Genomic DNA, 23112 nt, shown 5'->3' with positions numbered 1-23112 from the left:
AGGGATTCAGGCAACATTTTGTCTTTCCAACACTCATTTCAGTTCTGGATAATCTACACTTCCATTGCCATCTGCTTTGTTTTGATTCCACTGGTACCACACTTGCATGGAGAATGGCTCTACTTGGTGTCTACTTGGCTCTTCCAGTGACTGACAATGATGTCTTCACTTTCATGGTTCACACCTGATCAGCCACAGAAATACCATTAATGACTCCTCCAGGAGCTGAGTTCCCAGCAGCACGGTGGCCAAACACTCCCCATATGTAGTCGAGACTATCCATTTTATACAAGGACATTTTATACACTCCATAATATCATACAGTTATGCATTCAGCTATGAATAGCTCCATTAAGCTCATTGTTTTGGGAACTCCATCAGCTTTGGCATAAAGACCATACACTGCCACATAGGACATACTGGTTGAGAAGCTGCTTTACCTGGATGTGTGATGGAGATCGTGCCCCCCAGCCACTGGCTGGAATGCCTGGTAACTCTTCCCAGCTCACTCTGTTCTTCACTGACCAGCAACTGCATCTGCTCTTTCCCATTTCTTTCTCCACATGGCCCTTACCTCTTGTCCCCAATCCCATTTCATTTACCTCCATTCCTTTCTGCAGCTCATGTCTTTTTGGTTTTCTTTCCCCTTATTGCTAAATTCCCCTTCTTGCTAAACACACCGAATTCAACCATGAAAGAGTTGGACCATACATAACACTGGTTGGCAGCATGCTACTCAATCCTTTTCTTTGTTTTCACTTTTCCCACCCCACTTCCCTTCTCACAACAAAGACCATGAAGGCTGCAAATCAGAGATAATTTCCTGGAGTGGGTTTTTCCAACACCCAGCCCTGTGGGGCCCCATTCTGCTGTGTACAATTCTGTTAAGTAGCAGTATAAATCTCTTCAAAGAGGGGAGGACTATAGCAACATGGAAGAAAAACAGGTACTCAGAAGCCTAGAAACCCTTGATTCCCATCGTCTGTCAAGGACTATGTTCACATCTGTGCCCCAAATCATTGGATTTCTTTCAGACTGTGTCATACTAAAAGCACAAACCTAGTAACTAAGATGTGCCTTGCTCAAATATACAGCTAAAATTTATTTCAGAATTGCCTATAAACCAAAAAAGGATGCAGCAATACAGATTTATTATTATTATTATTATTATTATTTAAATTCACTGATCAGAGGCATGTTTTTGTCTTGTTTTGAGAAAAATGTCAAAAATCCCTCCCTTCTCATTAAACTTGTTCCTATCAATATATCAGAATCCATTTTCATCTGAGCAATAAGCAAATAATTTTCAAACATGGTAAAAGCATCTCGACCTCAAAAATCATACTCTTAAAGTTTTAAAAGAGCGGTCCCCTAAAAAAAAGTGAGAGCTGCCTAGGGAAGTGGATCATTTTTTCAACAGATAGAGAGCATCCTGAGTAAAGGCAGCTGCTGTCTTCCCTTGGTTTCCAGTGACACTGAAGCCAGAGGCTGCTCAGGACGATTTGTTATATCTGCACTATCAGACACCCTGAGAACCTCAAGGCACAGAATCACCTACTGTCTATGATGAGTGTTTTCCAATCAGGTGAACTAAATCTTTGAAAAAAGAAACAGCAAATCAATGCCACTGTGTGCCCTGCAAGGACTGCTCCCTTCATGCAGCAGTGGGCAGGGAGGGCTCGGGGCTCTTGCTGGGCAGCTCTCGAGCACTTCATAGAACCATAGAATGTGCTGAGTTGGAAGGGACCCACAAGGATCATCGAGTCCAACTCCTGTCCCTGCACAGGACAACCCCACAGTTCACACCATGTGTCTAAGGGTGCTATCCAAATGCTTGTTGAACATTGTCAGGCTTGGGGCCGTGACACCTCCCTGAGGAGCCTGTTCCAGTGCTCCACAACCCTCTGGGTGAAGAACCTTTTCCTAATGTCCAACCTAAACCTCCCCTGGCACATCTTCCTGCCATTGCCTTGGGTTCTGTCATTGGTCACAAGAAAGAAGAGATCAGTGCCTGCTCCTCCTCCTCCCCTTGTGAGGAAGCTGTAGCTGCCATGAGGTCTCCCCTCAGTCTCGTCCAGGCTGAACAAACCAAGTGACTTTAGCTGCTCTTCATATGGCTTGCCCTCCAAACCCTTCACCAACCTCATAGCCCTCCTCTGGATGCTCTCCAGTAGCTTGGTGGTCAAAACAGCACACAGTGTTCCAGGTACTTGCATTGGAGGAGCAACTTACCTAAGCAAAGCAGACCGCGGAGCTGGGGGCAACTATGGCTTTGGTAGGGGGTAGGCAAGCCTGCGTGTGCCAGGGGTCACACTCTCCCCTCCCACCATGGGTAGGAGTCACATTCCAGCAATCAGCACGGCAGCACCAGGAACGCAGAGCGAGCGGGGCTGCCTGACCTGCGCCAGCAGAGCTGCCAGCTGGATCTCATCCCCTCGGCTGCCAGAAACAGCTTTGTATCATCACTCAGTTAACTAATGCGCAAAAGGCAACTGTGATGTTGGTATGCAACTGCCTCTTAAATTAGGGAATTATGAGGCCTGCCCTCAGTTAAATTACGAGGATGCACAGAAACGTGGTGAATAGGGGAGTTGTCACGGTCAGCCACTTTGTGGGTTGCCTATACATGGCTAAAGGTGCAAGAAGCTGTAACTTCTGCTTGAATAGAAGTTAACACTTCTCCGCAGAGCCGCAGTAACTGGCTGTGTAATTACCACCAGACCACTGTAGGTGAGAAAGAAACAAAAAAAAACAAAACAAAAAAAACACACTAAGTTGATACAAACCACCTCTAAATTAAGTGTATTCAGAGAGAGTGGGCTCACAAGTTTCACTTCGCATTGGCAATAGCCTCAAAGTATCTGCACAGCTTCTGCAGTGGATGGCAGAGACCTTCCTGAAGCTCTCATAATGATCTCAGCACATCTTAACGTTGCTAATGGCTAATGCAGCCTTAACAGGGTTCAGGACAAACTAAGAAACTTCAAAGAGGGACATGGCTGCCTTCAAAACCTGTCACACAAAAACCATTGCTTACTACAAATTGTCGCTTGCAAGATTTTTCAGAAGAACATTTTCATCATGTTTGGAAGGTGCTTCACACCTTGCAAATGTTACTAATAGAAGTGTGTAAAAGAGAAACTGTTAAATAATAACGGATGCCAATATGAACAGGAAGGAGCTCTGGATGCCCAGTCTGTGACATTGCACCCATGATTTGGATGTTAGTAAGCCTTTGCCAAACCCTTCTCCTTGGCAGGAGGAGGTGCATGAGAAAAGACAGAAGAGAGGAGGGATCTGCTTGATAATAAAGCCTAACTAATGGTTTGTAAAATTCATGGTTCTATATTATTCAATTTGAAATACAATTAAAAGTCCAGGCTTCCATCATCTGAAGTGCCAAGTGTTAATTTAAACAACTTACAGATTACCTTTATGGAGGTTTAGATATCTCCATGTTTTATTAAATGGTGGATATTTAGAGGAAATAACCACTCGCTCTTGAAGGGGAATATACAGATGTGACAGCTTTCTTAAAAATTCTTTTGAATGTTTTGAGAAGAGTCAGCATTGATCAGACTTCACATTTCAAAGCTTCACTGAGAAAGCAGCTTTGGACATAGATCTAAGGAAAACAAGCTCCGTTTGCAATGCATGTGGTGGTCCATTAGCATTATATTTTCAGCACTTGAGTGAAGTCTGTGATTTCCTGCATGTTGACTGGTGAGCTACAGCACAAATTCACTCTCACCCAGTATTTATAGCTGCTGGCATTCAAGACTCAGTTGTGATGCCTACTCAGTCTCTCTTCACATGAAGTCCTATAATGGGCTGTCTCAGCTACAGGCAGGAAGGATAACTAGCCTTACCTTCCCTTGCATCTTTAGGTCAGCATTTCTTAATCAGGTACGGTGAGTTAACAAGCCTGGTGTTGTTCTGTTAACGTACAAGGGAAAGAGCTCAAACTACGAATCCAGTAAAAAAAATGCTGTTCTGTCCTCCACTAGAACTCCATTCTACATCATTAAAATATTTAGAAAGAGACAAAAGCGTGTATTTCACATGCATTTCTCTTCTGGCTGACCTCAGCTGTCAGCACTGGAGAAGCTGCGACCACTGACACACCATTACTTCTAGACAGGTTCTGATAGGCTCACGGTCCAGTATCACTGCTGACTATCTTTGAAAGGCTTTCACATGCCCACATGATGGACTTTAACCCCTTACCTGCCAACAAAAGCAAAAAAACATAGTACTTTAGTCATGGGTGTGGAAGGGAGGCTGGGATTTGTAACACACTGAGCACAGAGCTGTCAGGGAAGAACAGAGATTTTGTTTCTCCCTGCTCTGTCTTCTTTGTGTATTTCTTTCTGCCCTAAAAGCTTTCAAATCTAAACACATATTTTGCATTTGTTACACCACAGCTTATTATGGTGAGAATATAATCTCAGTTGATGCCTCCTAGTGCAAGGTATCAAGTCAGACTCCCAACACAGAGACAGGCAGTCTGTGACCACTGACAGAGAGCTGGAACGGGACACATAGATGTTTGAAACCTCCTCACAGAAAGGTGTCAGGCAGATGTTTCTGGCTTCATCAATCCCCAGCACAACTAACAATCTGAAGACACCCTTGTAAGGTCAGATTAAAGGTCCACTTGTGCCAATGCCCTGTTCCTGATAGTTGCCAACAGCGGATGCGTAGGAGAAAAGAGTGCAAGGAATGGGCCATACACTGAGTAATCCCTTCCCTGGTACATGCTCTAAGCTTCCAGCAACTGGCCATTAAGAGACTTCCTGAGCTAGAGGCCACATCCGGACCATTGTATTTAATAGCCACTGATGGATCTATCTTCTATTAATTTGTACAATCCTTTTTTGAATCCATTTATACTTTTGGCCTCCACAACCTCCCGTGGCAATGAGTTCCAAATTTTAATTATGTACTGTGTGAAAAAGTACTTCCTCTTGTTTGTTTTAAAGCTGCTGCCTGATCATTCCATTGGGTGTCCCCAATTGTGTCATGAGAAATATTGATTAATCATTTCCTATTCACCTTCACCACAGTATCCACAATTTTACAAACCTCTATAACATCACCCATCTATACCCACACTCACGCATCCCTTCTTCTATTTAGTCTCTACTCCTGGCTCTTTGTAGCCCTGCAATACCCTCTTTGAAAGCCAAACAGCATGCAATATTTATGATATGAGTGCATTTTGCATGTAAGCAGTAGTACAACAGAGGTTTTTCCATTCTCTTCTCCTACTCTTATTTTTATGGTGTCTTTTTGTCAGCTAATTGTGAGCTGATACTTATAAGAAATCCTCCCAATGACTGCAAGATCTTTCTCATGGTGGTAGCACCTCATCTAGGGTTCATTATGCACCCATTTGTGCTAGACTCACTTTCTCTTCTCCCCTATGCATTATTTCAGATTTATCAATAATTAATCATATTTGCTGGTTTATCAGCTGGTCACAAAATATCCTGAAATCCTTCTGTAGCTCTTGGTACAGCCTGACATTTCACTTTCCTGTGTAATGATGCACTCAGTAATTTAGGTCATCAACCACTTCTGCTGATCAGTGTTCAAAAGCATTGAACAGCACAGGTACTTGAGGGACTGCAAGCGGCAGTTTCCCTTGTTTGGAAAAACCAAGTACTACTCACACTCAGATGGCCAACTATTTAAAGCAGTGTAGGCACTGAGAGGACTTCCTTTGCATCCCAGTTGTCTCAGGAACTGAGATGACGATGATTTCTGAAGCCACCAAAAATCCAAACAGGTTACACTGATCACCTGTGTCCCCAGACTGGCTGACTTAGCCACATTTGTGAAGTACAGGTCCCTCAAGCAGGGACATGGCCACTGTTTCCCTCTGTCACTCCACACTGTTACCAAGTCTGTGTTAGACATTCTGTGAAGTTGCCTCATGTGGAAGTCACATTCGTCTCCTTTGATCAAAAACCAGCATTTTTTTTTTTAATTATCTGGCACTCAGTCCTATTTAAGCAATGGGTCTCCCAGCAGCTATATTGGAGTCCAGCATATTCAATATAATTATACTGAATTCAACGTTATTTTTGGATTCAACACTAGCCCCATCTGCCTGGCATAATGCTTAGTCACCAGCAGGCTCTTGGTTTGCTGTATCTTCCACACCAGGACCACTGAGGTGAAGCCAGCCAGCTGCTCAAGGACGCTGTAGGCGGGAGGGCAGCACTTCTTATTTTATGCTGAAAATAAACTTCCAGACACATGGACTTACACCAGCAGAGTTTGCCTATGTCAGAATGAGACATCTGGGGCGTGGAAACCCTGCTCAGAAAGGTCTCCTGTGGAAGTCTTGCCTTGCAGACCAACAAGGCTCAGTGCAAGGGTTAAAGGACACCAAGGCAAGGTGGGAGAGGGCCAGTGGTGGACCTGCATAGCCCCAAGATAAGCCCCTTTGCCAAGACTTTGCCTGCTACCCCAAGGTTATTTTAAATACAGAAGCCCTGCAGAAGGAAAGCCACAGGCCAATGAGACTTCCTACCTCAAAGGGCTCCTGGAATTGTCCATAGAGTGAGTCAAGTCTGGCTTTGAGGCTCATTTGGGCACTAATTTGTCTCGACTATTGTATGGGCTGAAGGAGAAAGAGGAGGCAAAGAACTTCCTTATCACAGCTCAGCCATCACCATTGGGGCTGAAATGACAAAAATATATATAAAAAAAAGAAACCAAAAAAAAAAACCCCTCCAAACAGTAACACTCCTCCTCTGAAGTGTGGTAAACTGATGGGGTGAAGGGGGAAGAAAGGGAGGAGCAGGAAGTGGTAACTTATTTGGCCTCCTGACATGAGACTCCAGCTCTCACAGGGTTTCACAGCTTGCCACTTGTTTTCACCTGGTCAAAGCGACTCACGCAACAAATCACAGAGTCAGAGAATCATTTTGGTTGGAAGAGACCCTTAAGATCTATGGACCATAACCTAAATCTAGCACTAAACCGTGTCCCTAAGCAACTCATCTACACATCTTTTAAATACCTCCAAGGATGCTGACTCCACCACTTCCCTGGGCAGCCTGTTCTACTGCTTCACAACCCTTTCTGTGAAGAAATTTTTCCTAATATCCACTCTGAACCCCCCCTGGCAGAACTTGAGGCCATTTCCTCTCATCCTATCACCTGCTACTTCGGAGAAGAAACCAATGCCCTCCATGGTACAAGCTCCTTTCAGGTAGTCGCAGACAGTGATCAGGTCTCCCCTCAACCTCCTTTTCTCCAGGCTAAACAGCCCCAGTTCCCTCAGCCTCTTCTCACCAGACTTGTGCTCCAGGCCCCTCACCAGCTTCATTGCCCTTCTCTGAACTCTCTCCAGCACCTCAATGTCTTTCTTGTAGTGAGGGGCCCAAAACTGAGCACAGGATTCAAGGTGCGGCATTGAGCCATCTATGGCTGCTGCTGGACACAACTTCAAAATCCAACAGAAAGGAAGTTCTTTTTCTGCTACACGGAGCCTTTATTCAAGAGAAATCCAATCTCCTTTGCCCTTCAAAGCAATGACTTGCCCTGCTTCAACATCCCAGAAACAGCTCTCTACCTGCAGACTTTCTCATCCCCCTCCCTTTTCAATGCATATACTTGTACTTCTATAATGGGCTTTTCCATGAAATCCTCTGACTTCAGCAAAATCAAAGTTGATTAAATATATCAGAAACAATTTAGACATTCCTGCCAAACTCCATAGTTCTCTGGAAACCCAGCAAAGCTCTTGTGCAAGCTCTGGGCAGTTGCCTCCTCAGGTAGTGTCAGTCGAGGGCACTAAGAAGGAAATGTAACCACTTGGAAAGGCCTCTTCACTTAGGGACTAGATGAGCACACAGCAAGGATGTAAAATGTTGAGGTTCCAGGTTACAAACAAGCTTGACAGATCCTTCATTCCACAGCCCTACTACAGCCATCAGAAGCTTCCTGCAGTGCTCCTCCAGATGTATTGCACAAAGACCTCATGCCTTTTCCCATCATCTCAGTGATAAACACCCACGCAAGAAGTTTACTTGCAAAAAATACATGCAAAATTTCTGAATGCCCCAGGGTCCAACAGCAAGTAGAAAAACATAAAATACGATGGAGTACTGTCCCTGCCTTCTCATTTTAGCTATCATTTTGGCACATGCCAGAACATTACCCGAGGTAAAACATCACCAGGTAATGAAAAGGGATTTGCATGCAATTCCAGCAGTGGGCATGACCACAGGCACTGCTCAGCCCAAGTTTTTCCTTCTCTGGATCTTCACAAAACCCATCTTTGCACACCAGCTTCACAGTAAATGGCCGCAACATTTAATGCTATTTGTACGTTTAATTGGATTATCAACTGACATGACATAATCACGGATGTTTCTGCACAAAAACATGTTTATTACATTGATGCAGAACTGACTCAGAGCACAAGAATGCTTTGAGGTTTCTGTGCTTGATCAGCAGATTCAAATCCCTTGTTGCCAGATTGGCAGAAGTTGCTAGCCGGTCCCTTCCCAAGAGACAAGCTTTGACTCTCTTCCGACAGCAGTACCTAGTCATGTACCAATTAGATGCGCATCCTTTCAAGCAATGGCTTTGCAAACACCCAAGGAGAGTATCTTTGGATCTTACAACCCTCCCACTCCAGAAGTCAGGCTTTTCAAAACTTCGGCAAAGATATTCTCATTTTTCCTCTAGTGTGCAAAAAAACTCCAAAACATACACTGAAGAAGAGCTGAAACAAATATGGAACTGCAAAGTACAAGGGAAAACTACTTTTAAAATATCTTCAAATGGTCCTATTTGTATGTGCAACGATACTCTTGTGTTCTTTCATGCACTTTAGGTCTACCTCTGCTCGCTTTAAGATCAAGCTGGCATTTTTGCCAGCAATTCATTAAAAGCCTGCTCTCTGCCACCCCGCTCCCTCCCCACCTGCAGGCAAGCAGGGAGCCGGGCCTCACAAGACTACTGTGGCGTGGGTGTTATTGGCTGTCTGTTTTGGCAGCCTCTCCTCCTTTCTTCCAGCTCTGTTTTGAAACACAATCTAAATTTAAATAAAAAATAAAAAAAAAAATAGGCATTTCTGCTCTCCCTACTCACATCAGTGCTCCTGCGCTGCAGCGTAAAGCATGGCTGCGAAAGGAGTAGCACCATGCAGGTTGGTCTATATAGCCCATATGTCCAGGAAGGTTGGTCTATATAGCCCATATGTTCTCTTATTCTGAGAAAAGGGTACGTACTTCAGGAAGGCGGGAGGGGCAAAGGAAGGCAAAAGGCAAAAATGAGAAAGAAGAGGGCCAAGAGGACTTTGCGAACTGCCTCGCTTTAACAGGAGGAGCAGAGGGAAGAGAAAAATGTCTCTCCAAAGCCGTCTCCCTCCCACATTTAATAGCATTAGGATCTAACGTGTAATTTGGACTAAAGACTAATTCTTTCCTGCGGTTTGATGGATGTTAGCGTCCTTTTTTTTCCTTTCTTCTTTAACAATGTATTACATAACATTCTGATACAGTAATTACCATCTCATGTCATAGCAATTTTATTAAGAGCTTATACTTACAAATACCCATTTGGAAAGGATTTCAGGACTTTTTTTGTAATTTTCTCTGAACTAGGCTTGCTGAAGCACTGGCAACATGGTCTGATGCCGCCTAATGCAGCTTCCAGTAACAAAACGTCTCTACACAAACATCTCTCGCAAGCCCTAAGAGTCAGGCATGGATTCTTCTTGCGTTTAGTCTCAAAGACTTGTAAACAAGTTACTTTTAGCACACAATTTTGTGATAAAACACTGGTAACACAGCCCTATTAGGTTCCTGTACCTGCTAGGGTTCCAATTCCAGAAGCAATGCCAAGAGAGAGAAATTCCTTTATACCAGGTAATGGAAAAATTGTTAACTATTCTGCAGTTAGTGTTTGCTCGTTAATATGGTATCACCTTGCCAGGCAAGACTTGGTACCATGAGGTATTTTTCCGTATAAAATTGCTAATGCCATCAGGATTGTCCAAATGGGATCATCATCATCATTAAAAAGATTACATGGTAAGGAAAGTGATTACAACAACGTCTGAGTGGAAGGATTACTAATCACAAGTAGAATCCCGGTACAAATCTCATTCTCCGTATACAAGAAAGGACACAAAACCTTTTAAACGTTATTTATATACATTTATGGCTTTATACAACAAACTGTCAGGGATTGTTCTTGTGTGTCTGTAGAGGTACATCAGGCACTTTTTCTGAAAATATCCACGTATGAATTTTAATTCTGCAATGTGACTAAGTCAGAGCGGTGAAGCGTTGAAGAGCTGTCATACCACTCGCAAGTAGAACTAGCAGTATGTACATGTCAATCTCTCACAATATTGCTGGTTTGTGGAACACCCTCAAAAAGGAGACCAGTTTTAATGCCAAGTAATTTGCTTTTTGCTTGCATAAACCATGCTGCATTTTACATTATGATTACCAAAATAATAATAATAATGAGAATACCTTATTTAAAATCAGTCATAAATTAAGGATCCTAGCAATTTCATAATGAAAATAGGAATTTCAAATCAGTAAAAAAATAAAAAAGTACTAACATACATCCAGTGGTTTAACAAGTGCAAATTTTATACTGTTTTATAATTGGTCCAATTTGAACTTCTCTTCTTAGGGATGCTCTGTTGACTTAAGCCAATAATAAGCAACATGACTTTTGCTTATAAGTGTAGGTAAATTGTCAGCTTATCAAAGCAGAGCTTTCCAATTAATGCATCTACTACCTAAACATATATCATATAGCTATATTATGGAAACAATACATCTTTATATTTAAAATATCTGAACAGCTCTATAATACAATAAACTTTTAATAACAGTACAAACCAGAGAAAAGTCAAAAACAAGGCTGCATAGGTAAGATCATCTGCACAATTCACAAACCAATCATTTACAACAATTTTGACAAACTAAGTTACTCCAGAAACTCGGTACTTTTACTGAAAAAATATTTATTATTAGAGGTCACATAATGTTTGTTTTCAAGGCAGACAACATGCCCCTTCACCAGACTTCACAGTATTCTAGAATTACATTTGCAAAATATTGGAATGGCATCATTAAAAAAAAAAAGAGACTACATAGCCCAAACCTCTGATTATCTAGAACTGCTTTCTCGCAATAATTAAAAGGGGCTGCCTACAGACTGTTGTAATTAAGGAACGGCTACATTTATGTTATTCATAGTTATAAAAGGAAATGAAGAAAATATCTGTGTTCAGGAAGTTATACAGTAGCAGTAAATAATAAAAAGGAGGTATATTGTTAAATGTAGCATGTTCAGCTGCAACCCCTATAGCACTACAGCATTAACTACTGCTTTCTTTGCATGCAGAGGTGAGTTTTACAACTACTTTGGCCTATGTATATCAGTGCCTGTTTGGGAGTAAATATTTTTGCACATGCAGCAGAAAGAAGGATCTTCAGAAACCCACACGAGCCCTCTGCTTGCTCCACTGCCAGGATTTACCATCACGTTTCAGAGACTATGAATTTGATGACGAAGATGCTACTAGAGAAATTTGTTCTGTCAAAGCAGACTGCTTCATTGAGGCTTCAGCACCGAGAATGTTTCATTTTGCTCAAGAGAAGTTCAAAGACCAATTTCACGCTGGGGGAGATCCTGTATCCAGGACAGCTTAACATCAGCTTCTGGAACTGCTGACAACTGTAATAGGATATCTAAAAAAGTAGAACCAGCTGTAATTAGTAGCGATTTAAGCCCAACAGGGAGCTAAATGCTAGCACATCAATAAATACACTGCAGAGCCTTAGGAAAGTCATAATAAGATCATTAAATATATGGCTTGATACTAAACTTCATTTTCTTGGCACATCCCATTTCTTTTTCCATCATATGCCATCACTACAGGGAAGATACGTTTCAATTAGAACATTTTTCCAGTTGTGGGCTACGTAGACAAAACAAAAATCCTTGAAAAATATTTATTTCTCGCCTTCTTTACCACAGCCAGCCCTAGCGTAAAAACTGCCTCCTGTCAGCGCACAAACAAGCTCCAAGGATTCCCATAACACAAATGATGTGTAGCAACCAGTGACAACACAGGTGAGACCCACTATCCACACATCCATGAAAACTGCATCATGCAATTACAAAAAAATAATCAGAAAACATTTAATCCAAGACCCAATCCTGAAAATGCTCAGGTAGCTGTCAGTGGGCCTGCTCCAACAAGAGCAGATTTTTGCACAGGAACAAGGCCTCTGTCATAAATGCTCTCCCCTACCCTAAAGCTCATGTATTTGTATAACTTCGCCACTTACTTTACCCTTCTTATTTATGAAGAAAGTAACGTTTTGCCCTGTAATAATGGGTCACAAAAGTTTTAGCCTCCCACTCAAAACTAGCACTTTTGCCTCTTCAAACATACTGCATTACAACAGAAACACTGACAGGCCCTAAAACTAGTGCTAATTGAGACAAATGACAATTTTGTCATTCATTTTTCTAAAATTATGGGTTTTCTCCAAAAGGTCATGCTCTTGAGTGGACAAACATTATGAGACCTCCACGAAATAAATATAAATGTGAAGCATTGTACAAGCATCTAACAATGAATACTTAACACTTTGTGGTAGTCAAGAGTTAAAATGATAGTAGAAGCAGATGACATTTCTAAAAATGCAGATATAAAACCGATTAAATATTTCCTAAACATAAAGTTGTCTATATTTATACATCACACAACAAAAAAAGGGACAGAAATACTTTATATTCAAGATACTTATTAAGCTTTTCCTTTATTAGCACTCCCCAGTGCTAGGGAAATTTATAAAACATGTACTTAATCCAGTTAAAATACTGTACAAAATGAAGAGGTTACGAATGCTGCCAGATCTCAGATTTTTTTTTTTAAGTTGTCTATGTAACAAAAGTAGACTTTAATTATAAGAAAAATACCTTGGAAAATATTCCAAAAATTATCTTAAGTCCAACAACAAAATCATTAGTCTGACAATGAAATCCAGAAATATTCTTGCATAAATTTACATGAATACAGGTAACTTATCAAATGGCATTTAACCTCCTGTTTTCTCTGAATAGTCAGTGAGTTTAGTAGGACAATATTTAACAGGCTATTCTGTTCCCATATGAAATGTGTGGCAATTTTGAGTAAAATACTGCAGTTCATACTGCTGCAAGGCAAGTCCACAGTTATTTAAATTCATAAGAACACAGGTAACATCAACAAAGGTTAAACTTACTCAGGGCATGAGATCATCACAGTATTCTTACAAAAGTTTATAAACTTTTCTTGGACCAAAACAGATAGTCTTAAAAAACAATTCTTCTTCTACAGATCATACTGTACAAAACCGAAAGCACGTCATGATGTAAATAAGAGTCTTTGCTGTGATTATATGGTGTAGTGAATTTGGCACTTCAGAGTAATGAAATTTCCAATGGCACAGTTCTTATCTACAGCAGCACATAACCTGCAAACTTTGGGCAAACATCCTGTACAGGAAAATACTCAGTCTGCTGCCAACTCTGACAAAAGGAAGAAAAAAAAGACCCCCCCAAATAAGCTAGTGCATGCACACAGCTTTGTCAAGAAAATTAAAAAGGAAGGTGAAGGACATCTTTGTACTGCTTTTCTCAGTTCCTGCTGTCAGACAAGTCTGGAGAATTTAACCGTAGCCTAAGAAGAAAAAAAAAAAAAATAAAATAAAACAACAAAAAGAACAAATTAACATTCACACCAAAAGATTAAATCTATTCAAATATGCTCAAACTAGCTTTAAGATAAGTTAAATGTGAAAAAAAAAATGCACTCATTAATTGCTAGTTACCAGCAAGTTTTTGTTTAAAGTATCAAAGGGAAAACATTAGTGCTCCACATGAAGTAACAGAAAAGTACATGGCAAGCCCAATGCACCAGTGCAAACTTGATGTACAAACTAATAAGGGATTGGAAAGTGACTGACTGTAATAGAGGCACCTGACATGCCAACACAGAAGACCACCCAGATTTTAAGCATTTTGACATATCTTTTCCCTTTAGTTGTTTTTCAGAGTTATTACAAAAAGCACAGCTTACCTCCTACTACATCCTAGCCTGACACCCAACTGTGTGTGGTTGTCTTTACGCTGTGCTGAAAACTTTGGTTAGGCAATACACTGTCAAAGTTAAAATCTAATGTTTCTCCATCCATAAGGTCATTACGGATAATCGACTCCATGTCACAGTCCAACCGTTCAATTAACATGTCATCTAAGTCACTGGGAAGCTTCTCCTGGTGAAGGGAAACAATTCCCACCCTTCCGTAGCCATTGCAACTGTTAACAGGGGCGTACGGGTTCATAGCATTCATCTGCATCGGGTGACCCAGAGGCACTTGTAACGAAGTCTTCACTGTTGACAAGCGATTTAGACCTGAAGTATGTGACATGGTGTTCACTGTGTGTGACAAGGCACGACCATTAACTGCAGGTGTTGGCTGGTTATGTCCTTGGTGAGGCCGGGCGTGAGGGTTCATCATTTTGTTGTGGGGCGGTTGACTGCCATAAGCTGGCATCACCGAGTTAGCCACCATCAGCACACTTTGGCCCAGCACCCTGCCACCAGCCTGGGTAACACCAGTGTCTACTGATGCCAAGATATCATTGTGAGGTGGAGAATCAGAAGTCAGCAACTCCTTCAGAAGTCCTGCGGGACAGTTATATTGGCTCATCGATCCATAGCTTGACTTACTGTCTTGAAGAGTCTGCATAGGAATCTGTGGCAAAGAGTTCATGCTAGCTTGAGCATACGTAAACTTCCTGTAGTCTGGATTTGGTGAACCTATACTCGTGGTCGAGGATGCGAATGAGTAACCTGGTGTTTGCTGCATCAGGGTAGCAGATGAAGACTGGGTTGACACAGTCATTGATGTATTCGGTGACAGGAGATTAAGGTTATCCAAAAGATTTTCCATGTTTTCAGAATTACTCATCTCGGAAAGGCTGGGTAGAGTAGAAGTCATTTTGGTGGCTGATGATGGGTATACCATGGAGTGCACATCCCCATCTCCAAGATCATCTTGCTCTGGCAAAATAGGAGAAAGTCTTCCACTGATCGTACTAGCGTTAGAGCTAGTTCTAGGTCGAAATGTACTCCAGTTATCAAAGTCATCATTACTGTGAGAGCTGGGGCTTGCAGGCCACTTTGAGAACTGCGATCCGGGGCTGTCACCATTTCCCTCTTGACCAGACTGAAGGGATGCTTTTTTCTTGGCAGCTCTGCCTCTGCTTTTGGCAAACTTGCTGTTGTTATCCATGGATGCCGCTCTCCTCCTAGGAGATTTGCCACTCTTTCCTCCTTCAGGATTGAGCATCCACCAGGAACTCTTCCCTGTTCCCTCATTCTGCACTCTGATGAACTTGCTGTGCAGAGACAGGTTGTGACGGATTGAATTCTGAAAAATAAAATAAGGTGTAAGAAATGGAGAAAATGTGCTTGTTTTATGGCATACTAATATTCGTCTTTGCAAACATTTTTGTTAGAAAGCATGGCATCATCATTAAATGGGAAAACGTGCCAAAACAGTCTGGAAACATCTTTTATCAGCTCACCATCCAGAATTGGATGAAACAAGTTAGCAGAGAGTTGCCGCATCAGTTTTTCTGTCATATGGCCCAATCATACCTGATATTATAAAAAGTTAAATAAAATACTGAAGGAGCTGTTTTGAAATACAAATTCCTCATAAAAGAGACAAAATATACCAGAAGACCAAAATGATGAATGATGATCTCATTATCAGATTCACAGGAATGCTAGATCCTATTGTAGGGTCCTTATAATGGCACCTCATCATGCACATCCCTAAACCCTGCAAACATGCCAGCCTGTGAGTGTTGCCACACAGCATTAGTGAGGTTTATATTACTTGTGTTGTGTGAGAAAACACATACAGAAAGCCACTTGAGGATTAAGTTCTAATTTTTATAAATAAACATCACAAATTGCCTAAGAAATCACAAGGGAGAAAAGCAAACAGCATAGACAAAATTACATTTAAACCCCCAGTCATAAAATCATCTTTGTCTTTCAAAACCAATATTTTAATATACAAAATGGACTCTTCTAATACCTGAGAGCACAAGCTATCTTTGAGCCAAGACTGAGCAGAGATACTGAAGCTTTTCATTATCTCCTTGGCCACAAGTAATGTTTCATGTTTTATTCTTAAATATAAACAAACAAACACACAAACAAACAAACAAAGAAAAAAAAGAGAGAGAGAAAAAAAATATCCAAAAATCCAAAGCCTAAGCCCCCAGGTTGACCTGTTAACAAGAGTCTACCCTTCACATTACCAAGCTGTAGATAAACATTTTTTTCCTTGTGTAATTTTCTGCTGAGTGCATGTAAAGAACATTATATCAACAGAAAAGCTGTCCTATATTTTTACATTATTGCTAAAAGGCCACAAGTTCAAAGAGTGCTGAAATAACCAGCCATGGATGCATAGACATTGGTAAGAGCGTGGGACAGTAGCAGAAACTACATTATGACCCATAGTCAGTGCTAGGACTGCAATTCACACACAACAAGTAGGAGGGAACCACAAAACAACATATGAAATGGGTAAACCAGAAATTAGACCTCGATGTAAATCACTGATGCAGCAGCTGCCTTCCATTCATAGTCATTTTTAGCAGGTTGTTTAAAGAAAAATTTTAGGGAGCAAAAGTAGAAAGACTGTTTCTAGAAAGCAGTAGTAAGGCTGGTCTTGACCAGCAGGCCAGTAGGACAATTGTCTCAAAACAGTATATGGCTGCCAGATGCACAAAAGCCCTGTTCTGTCTTTCCTGTTTTCCTATCTCTCTAAGTTTTTAACACGACCCCCAAGGACCACTACGGCACCAAACCAAGAGGACGATGGAGCTTTGCACGTTTTAGTGAGGCAAACCAGAGGATGAGCGACACAGCCACTGCACTGGTCTCTGACTGCTTTTGCTGTATTTCCCAACCCCGAGCGCTGCCTGTGACACCAGAATCTCTATAAATGTCTTCCTTCACCTTCTCTACCTGTCTTCCTGCATACATCTGCTTTCTCAAAGATGCACATCTTTCCCCATTGCCTATACATCCTGCTGACAGAAGAAAAGGAGCAAAGACTATAAGGGGGCATGCCAGGTGAAAACAGTCAACTCATAGGACCTGGCTCAAATCAGAGACATAGGGTCAAATTCCCTGCAAGGGCCATGACACATTGTGGATCATGGAAAGCCAATGGCCACAGCAGGCCTGGCCACCTGCAGAGGTGCACAGAAATACTTGGTTACTCTTGGGGTCAAAGAGGAGATGAGGGCAGCAAGGAGATGTTAAAGTCCTGTAGTCCTTACAGACAGCAGGGTCCTGAGATTATCCCCCCAACGAGTGCAGCTTCACCCCAAACAGGGACATGTGGTGCTCTTTGACCTTAGAAGACAGCAAAACATGGCCTCATGACAGCGCACTGTTCAACCAGCATAGGAGAGAGTCAAACCACGTGCCTCACCTCAGAAGCCTTTCCACCTTCTCCTTCCCGTCCAAAGAACCATTTTTAACAAATTATCCCAGTTAAAGAAACACTAGCGACAATTCGAGCATTTCTTTACTCAGTTTTGAAAGAAAGACAGTCTTTCTCACATTAACTAGTTAACGTAAGAGTGTATCTCTTCACTGCAGGTAAAGCCACAATCAAAATCTCATCCTCTATCTAGCTACAGGGTGTTAGGGAAGGCCTTGAAATTTTATTTTCAGCAGGCACAGCTAACGCATCGGGAGGGTAAGCCCAAAAATCCATCTTTGGACTTGCCCGTGGGCACAAGGGATAACCGAGAAGCTTCATGAGGCCAGCCCGGCACAGCCCATTGTTTTCATTTGAGGGCCACAGCTGAATCCTCAGCTGACACAACTCCAGCTCTAGAAATGTCACAAGAAAGTTGTTCTGCACGTCTGTTGATTAGAAAGCCTCCTGCACCAGTTCATTTTTTTTTTTTTTTACTGTATTTTGTAAACATACCCAGTTGGCTCAGGCTTACTGTTTTCTATCAAAATAGGCATATCAAACACACAAAACATCAGGCAGAGAGAATACCGTGCTAAGGCTCAGTTCCCCCTTCTTGCAACAGAAGTGTTAAATATTTAAGAAATCACTGCTATTCCTTAGTCATCAAAAATGTTATAATCTGGTATTATTGTACTGAGGCCATCTGAGGTCACTCTCTGAGTAACAGAGCTGTCTCCTAACTCTGCCAGCAATGAAAAAAAAATTTTCCTAACAGGAAAAGGTTTGCGGCCCAGAGCTTGTTACATAAATTCCTGTTTTTCACGCAGCCAGCAGGACATTAAAGAAGCTATGATTTACTAACTTGGAAAAAGTGTTGAAGAGGTAAATCTTGTGAAAATATGCACTGCTGTTAATGATGTTGTGTCTACAAATCCTTGCCAGACGCAAACATGACCTGATAAAAAAGTATAGTTTCAGCAGAGGATCTTGGCAGCGCGGCTGTCAGCTGTGAGATGTCTCCAGCCATGGCTTTCGGCGGGACTTCAGAGCAAAGCCTCCCAAAACCTGGCCTGAATGACGCAAAAAGCAAGTAGCCGCGTTTTGAAGCAGGTTTCCATGCTATGGCGATGCTTGCCAGATCACTCTGAGAGCATCCCCACTGGAGTTCTACCCAAACGTTGCCAGGTCAGCAGCAGGGCTGCTGCCACCTGTGGGGTGTTTCCTGGGATTGAGTTTCCGCCCCTGAGATAAAGTGCAGAGAAGCCTCCGCTCCTGTTTGGTCTGACTTCATGCCCTGCTTCAGCATACAGACCAGGAATTGTGGCTATGCTTGTCACTACTCGCTGATTTAAGAGCCAAAATATGCAAAATCAGTATCTGCTAAATGCAATGTGACGAGCACATGCTAGCTAGCGAAACACGTGAAGCCAAGAAAACGATTCATTTGAACGTACATATTTATATAATTCAGCTGCATTTCCAACATTTCCTACAGCTGAACTGCACTGCTGCAAAATGCCCTGCTTGCTGCTCTTATAAGCAACAAAAAAACCTTCAAACTGCTTTACACTCTTAAACAATTAAAGAAATAAATGTCTCAGCCATTTAATTCTTGTGTGCAAGTAGCTCTGCTGATATCTAATACTGCATTTAAACCCAAGCGATACACTAAAACATGCAACTTAACTTGACTAATTGATGAAAAAAATCATACCACTATTACAATTAAACTTGAAGTATTTAATTATTTTTTCAGTAAATTGTTTTGATGTTTTACAAAAGACAAACACCTCAAAACACAGTTGCTTTGTTAAATCTGATGACATTTTAGGCCTGTACTCACTGAAGAGAGACCATACAGTCGTGCTCCCTCACCCTGGTCCCTGGAGCACGCAAGGGAGAGGGAAGCTGAGCAGAACTCCTGCTGCAGAGCTTCTGTTTAATCCCACTGCGAAACTTTCCAGCCAGAATCTAACTGGATCTGTGGGTATCCAGGGAGCTGCAAGACTCAAACCTTGGAAAAACACCTATGAGTGCCCATGGTGTCTCCCACCCTCATACCCTCTCACGCATCTGTTCAACCACCACAGTGCTGTGGTAGCCACCAAAAGGGAGAGCAAGGAATGGATGCAACAGTCGATACATTTTACAAAAACCAGCAGATTTGCTATCAAGGTGCATATGCTGGTGGTATCGCAATAAAGCGTGCCATGGTATCTCAGAAAAGAGATTCACCAGTAACTACGGCAGAAGGAGTTGGCCTCTGGAGACTAATGCAGCCGTAAAAAAGAGGGAGGCCATTAAAGCAAGACTGCTTCCACCATACACATACATATTAAAGTTAACAGTCTAACGAGCGCCTACCAATTTTTCTTCAGAGGACTTCTCAGCAGTCCATTGCTTCCTACACCTCATCCAGGAGAACAGTTTACACATGTTGCTAGTCAGCTTGCACTACCATCAGCTGAAATAGCTGCAAATACAGATTGGGGAACAGTATTAGACTGTTGTTCTCAGATCTCTCCAAACAAATTCTGAAACAGATTGAGAAGGTGGAGAGAAACTTTCAGGGAATATGACACTCAAGACTACTTTTGTCATGACCCTCTAAGATAACTGCAATAGGAACATGCCTGGCAAGAAAATCAGGGTCAATTACTGGTAGAAGTTCAGAGACCCACCAGCTAACATCACTGCTGAGAGGCGTCTGCCATCATCACTGGTGGCTGGCACCAGGCATCTTAGCACGTCACATTACTGACAGCTTGCAGGAGGACAAAGAACTAGCATAGTCCCACTGTGGAGAGAGCATCAAAGCAAAAGCTTTGCAGCAGAGAAGGAAAGACCCTAAGATTTCCATATGCTGTTAAAGAGGACACCAGACCTGCCTCTCAAGGTCTGTGTATGGGGACTCTACAGCAGGTCCAGATGTTCAAATCACCATTCTCTTGGAGCCTTAGTGGCAAGCACCATTCTAAAAGTAAGTTATGAAAAAAAAACTCCTAGGAAAGTACACAAAGGACAAGAAGTCCACCACCACACTTGTTCAGGGTTCCTTCAGCATTAGCAGCCAGATGGCAACAGCCGGTGATAACCATGGCAAGTGGCACCACGGAACATTTGTCCAAAGCTGAGCTAGATCACACTCAGCCAAACGAGCAGGTCTGCTGGGAAGTTACACTGCTTGTACCCACTTTGCTGTGGTTTCCAACCATCCCATCAAGTTTGCAGGAGCTGGGAGAGGAGGCTAAGGAGGAAAGAGAATGTTGGTAATTCCAGATGTAGCAGAATTGCCTTTGGTACAACTGGCTGATGTAACACAATCTTGTTTGTCTCATCTAATGACTTTGAGATACAAGTTCAGATGCAGATGCTGCACATGGAGCTTGGGGTTACCTCAGAGCTAGTGTTGGTCACCCAAAAGTGTTTGTCATCGGATAGCACACTTGTTCACGAAACAGCCTTAGCCACATCTCTCTCTAAAAAGGGTTCCTGGTACTACAATACTCACCAACACAACCACACATCTGGCTGTAGCTTCAGAGGCTTCAAATGCTAATGAAATAGCTATCTTTGCCACCCAATTCTAGCATTCATTGATTACAGCTCAGAAACCTGCTCTGTTGTCACATAAGAGCATGGTGAAAAAGCACGTCACATAGCCTCAGGTCAAAGAGTCATATTTAGAAGATGCTGGCAATTGGCCACCTGCAGCTGCGTGAAGGTGGAAGGGCAGGATTTCCTCCCAAACAGGTCATGTTTTTTTGGGTCCTTTGTTCTTGGGGGGGGGGGGGTGATTTTGTTTGACTTCATTTTTGTCCTGTGCTGTTACATGGTTAAGAAGTGTGAGCTGGAAAAAATGCAGAAACACTTCAGTCTTACTAGAAGGACTTTGCACTGTTTCTCTGTGCTTTTCATTACAGACGGTGACATAGCAAGAGTCTTTCCCAGATGACCACCCATGAAACACCACCTTCAAACATGGAGATACTTTCATAGGAGGATTCATTTTGTAAGATTTCAGTAATGCATCCCTTGTTCCACGCAAGAAAGTATAATAATGGGACAGGCTGTATGTTATACCCACATGGTTGCTATACACGTCTCTCCTGCACAGAAAGGGGTCTCCTGTGACCACATGTCAATGGCATTAATCTATGTCCTCCACATTCTGCAGTTAGGTCTGTAGATTTATAGTCTCCTACACTTTCTTCTCACAGCTGTAGAAGACTAAAAAAACCTTGGACACCAAAGGGGTTTGGCCATGCTCCCGGTTGCATCCTGTTGCCACACGTGGCAGCAGGGACTGGATGGGATTTCACAACAACTGCAGCTTTCTCCTCTGGAACATGGTATGTAGTAACAGAAAATACATGCACAGCTCCAGACACTGATGTTTAAAGCACTTGGACATGTCAGAACTGGCAACTCTACTGACAGGTATTTGACTAATTCCCAATTGCTATCCCCAGATACCCTCATCTTCATTTTAGGCAGACTACTTACAAGCACTTTTCCATAATGGCAGTTTGGGCATTTCTAATAAAATTATAACACCTGCCTACTTTCCCTACCCAGGCGTTTAGAAAGAATGAACATAGAAATCCCAAACAAGGTAAAGCATAATATGAGAAGTATACACACAGTACAAACACACACCTGGATAGCTTTCCACATGTGGTGACCCCAACCAAAACTCTTTATGACCACCCTTATGCATTCTGTAGCTCTAAGAGAAAGACACAGCCACAACCAGGTTAACGATCACCTACATCAGTGCCAGTACTCTGTCTTATAACCACATTTATTTCTATAACCACAAAAAAGGCATGATATAATATCAACACAGCATATAACAAATAAATAAACATTTGCTAGCACTTCAAAGCCAAGGAAACTAAGTGACACTGATTAGGAAAAACAGCAGCGTCCAATTAATAAAGCAGAGGTCAGGGATATAATTAGTGTCTTTCAAAACAGTCCCACAGAAAATAGGCCATCGCATGTACAAGGAAAATACATCTTTTGTTCCAGAAAGGTAAGATAGAGGACACCTGCAGATACATCAATCCCACACTCAATGACACTGCAGCCAAGAGTAGCACCACGTACCACCGCTAATGTGAGCTTAAAGGGATTAAAACCATTAAAATTATCTGTAGTGCGCTAAGCTGTGAGGAAGGCTGCCGCGACACGCGGCGGGCAGGTAGCCCTGTCACTGCTATTCACTGCAGGCTCTAATGCAGCGACCAGGAATGCAGCTGTGGAGTGCACGCAGGACCACAGCGGTGGTCATGGTTTGAGGCAAAGCTGCCCTTGGATGCAGAGCACAAGCAGGTTATTGCAAGGAAAACGTGAATAACGATGATAAGCAAAGTTTATTAAAATAAATAAAAATTTGGAGTAATAAAGTAGCGGTTCATCCATACAATGCCAGAATGACTAATAGCTTAAAATTTTATTCTGCCGACTATAGTAAAGAGAGACTAAGGGGTATTTATTTTTTCCAGCCAGTGGGAATAATTACGATCAGTAGGACGAAAAATGT

At 42.2% G+C, this 23112-nt stretch overlaps 1 protein-coding gene across 1 annotated transcript in view; it reads right to left on the bottom strand.

The window, feature by feature from the left end:
* Positions 1-10852: 10852 nt before the first annotated feature.
* Positions 10853-23112, bottom strand: part of FOXO1 (forkhead box O1) — a 65186-nt gene continuing 52926 nt past the window's right edge. The window contains exons 2-3 of the mRNA XM_082074110.1: positions 14123-15479; positions 10853-13723 (exon numbers count right to left, since the gene is read on the bottom strand). Coding sequence (XP_081930236.1) covers positions 14136-15479 — 1344 coding nt within the window. The 3' untranslated portion in view covers positions 10853-13723; positions 14123-14135. The remainder of the gene's footprint in view (positions 13724-14122; positions 15480-23112) is intronic.

Source organism: Streptopelia decaocto, assembly GCF_964273445.1.
Source record: "Streptopelia decaocto genome assembly, chromosome: 1".
In the NCBI taxonomy this organism is placed as follows: Eukaryota; Metazoa; Chordata; class Aves; order Columbiformes; family Columbidae; genus Streptopelia; species Streptopelia decaocto.
The sequence above is the reverse complement of the archived record's forward strand: the minus strand, read 5'-3'. Positions and strand labels throughout refer to the sequence as shown.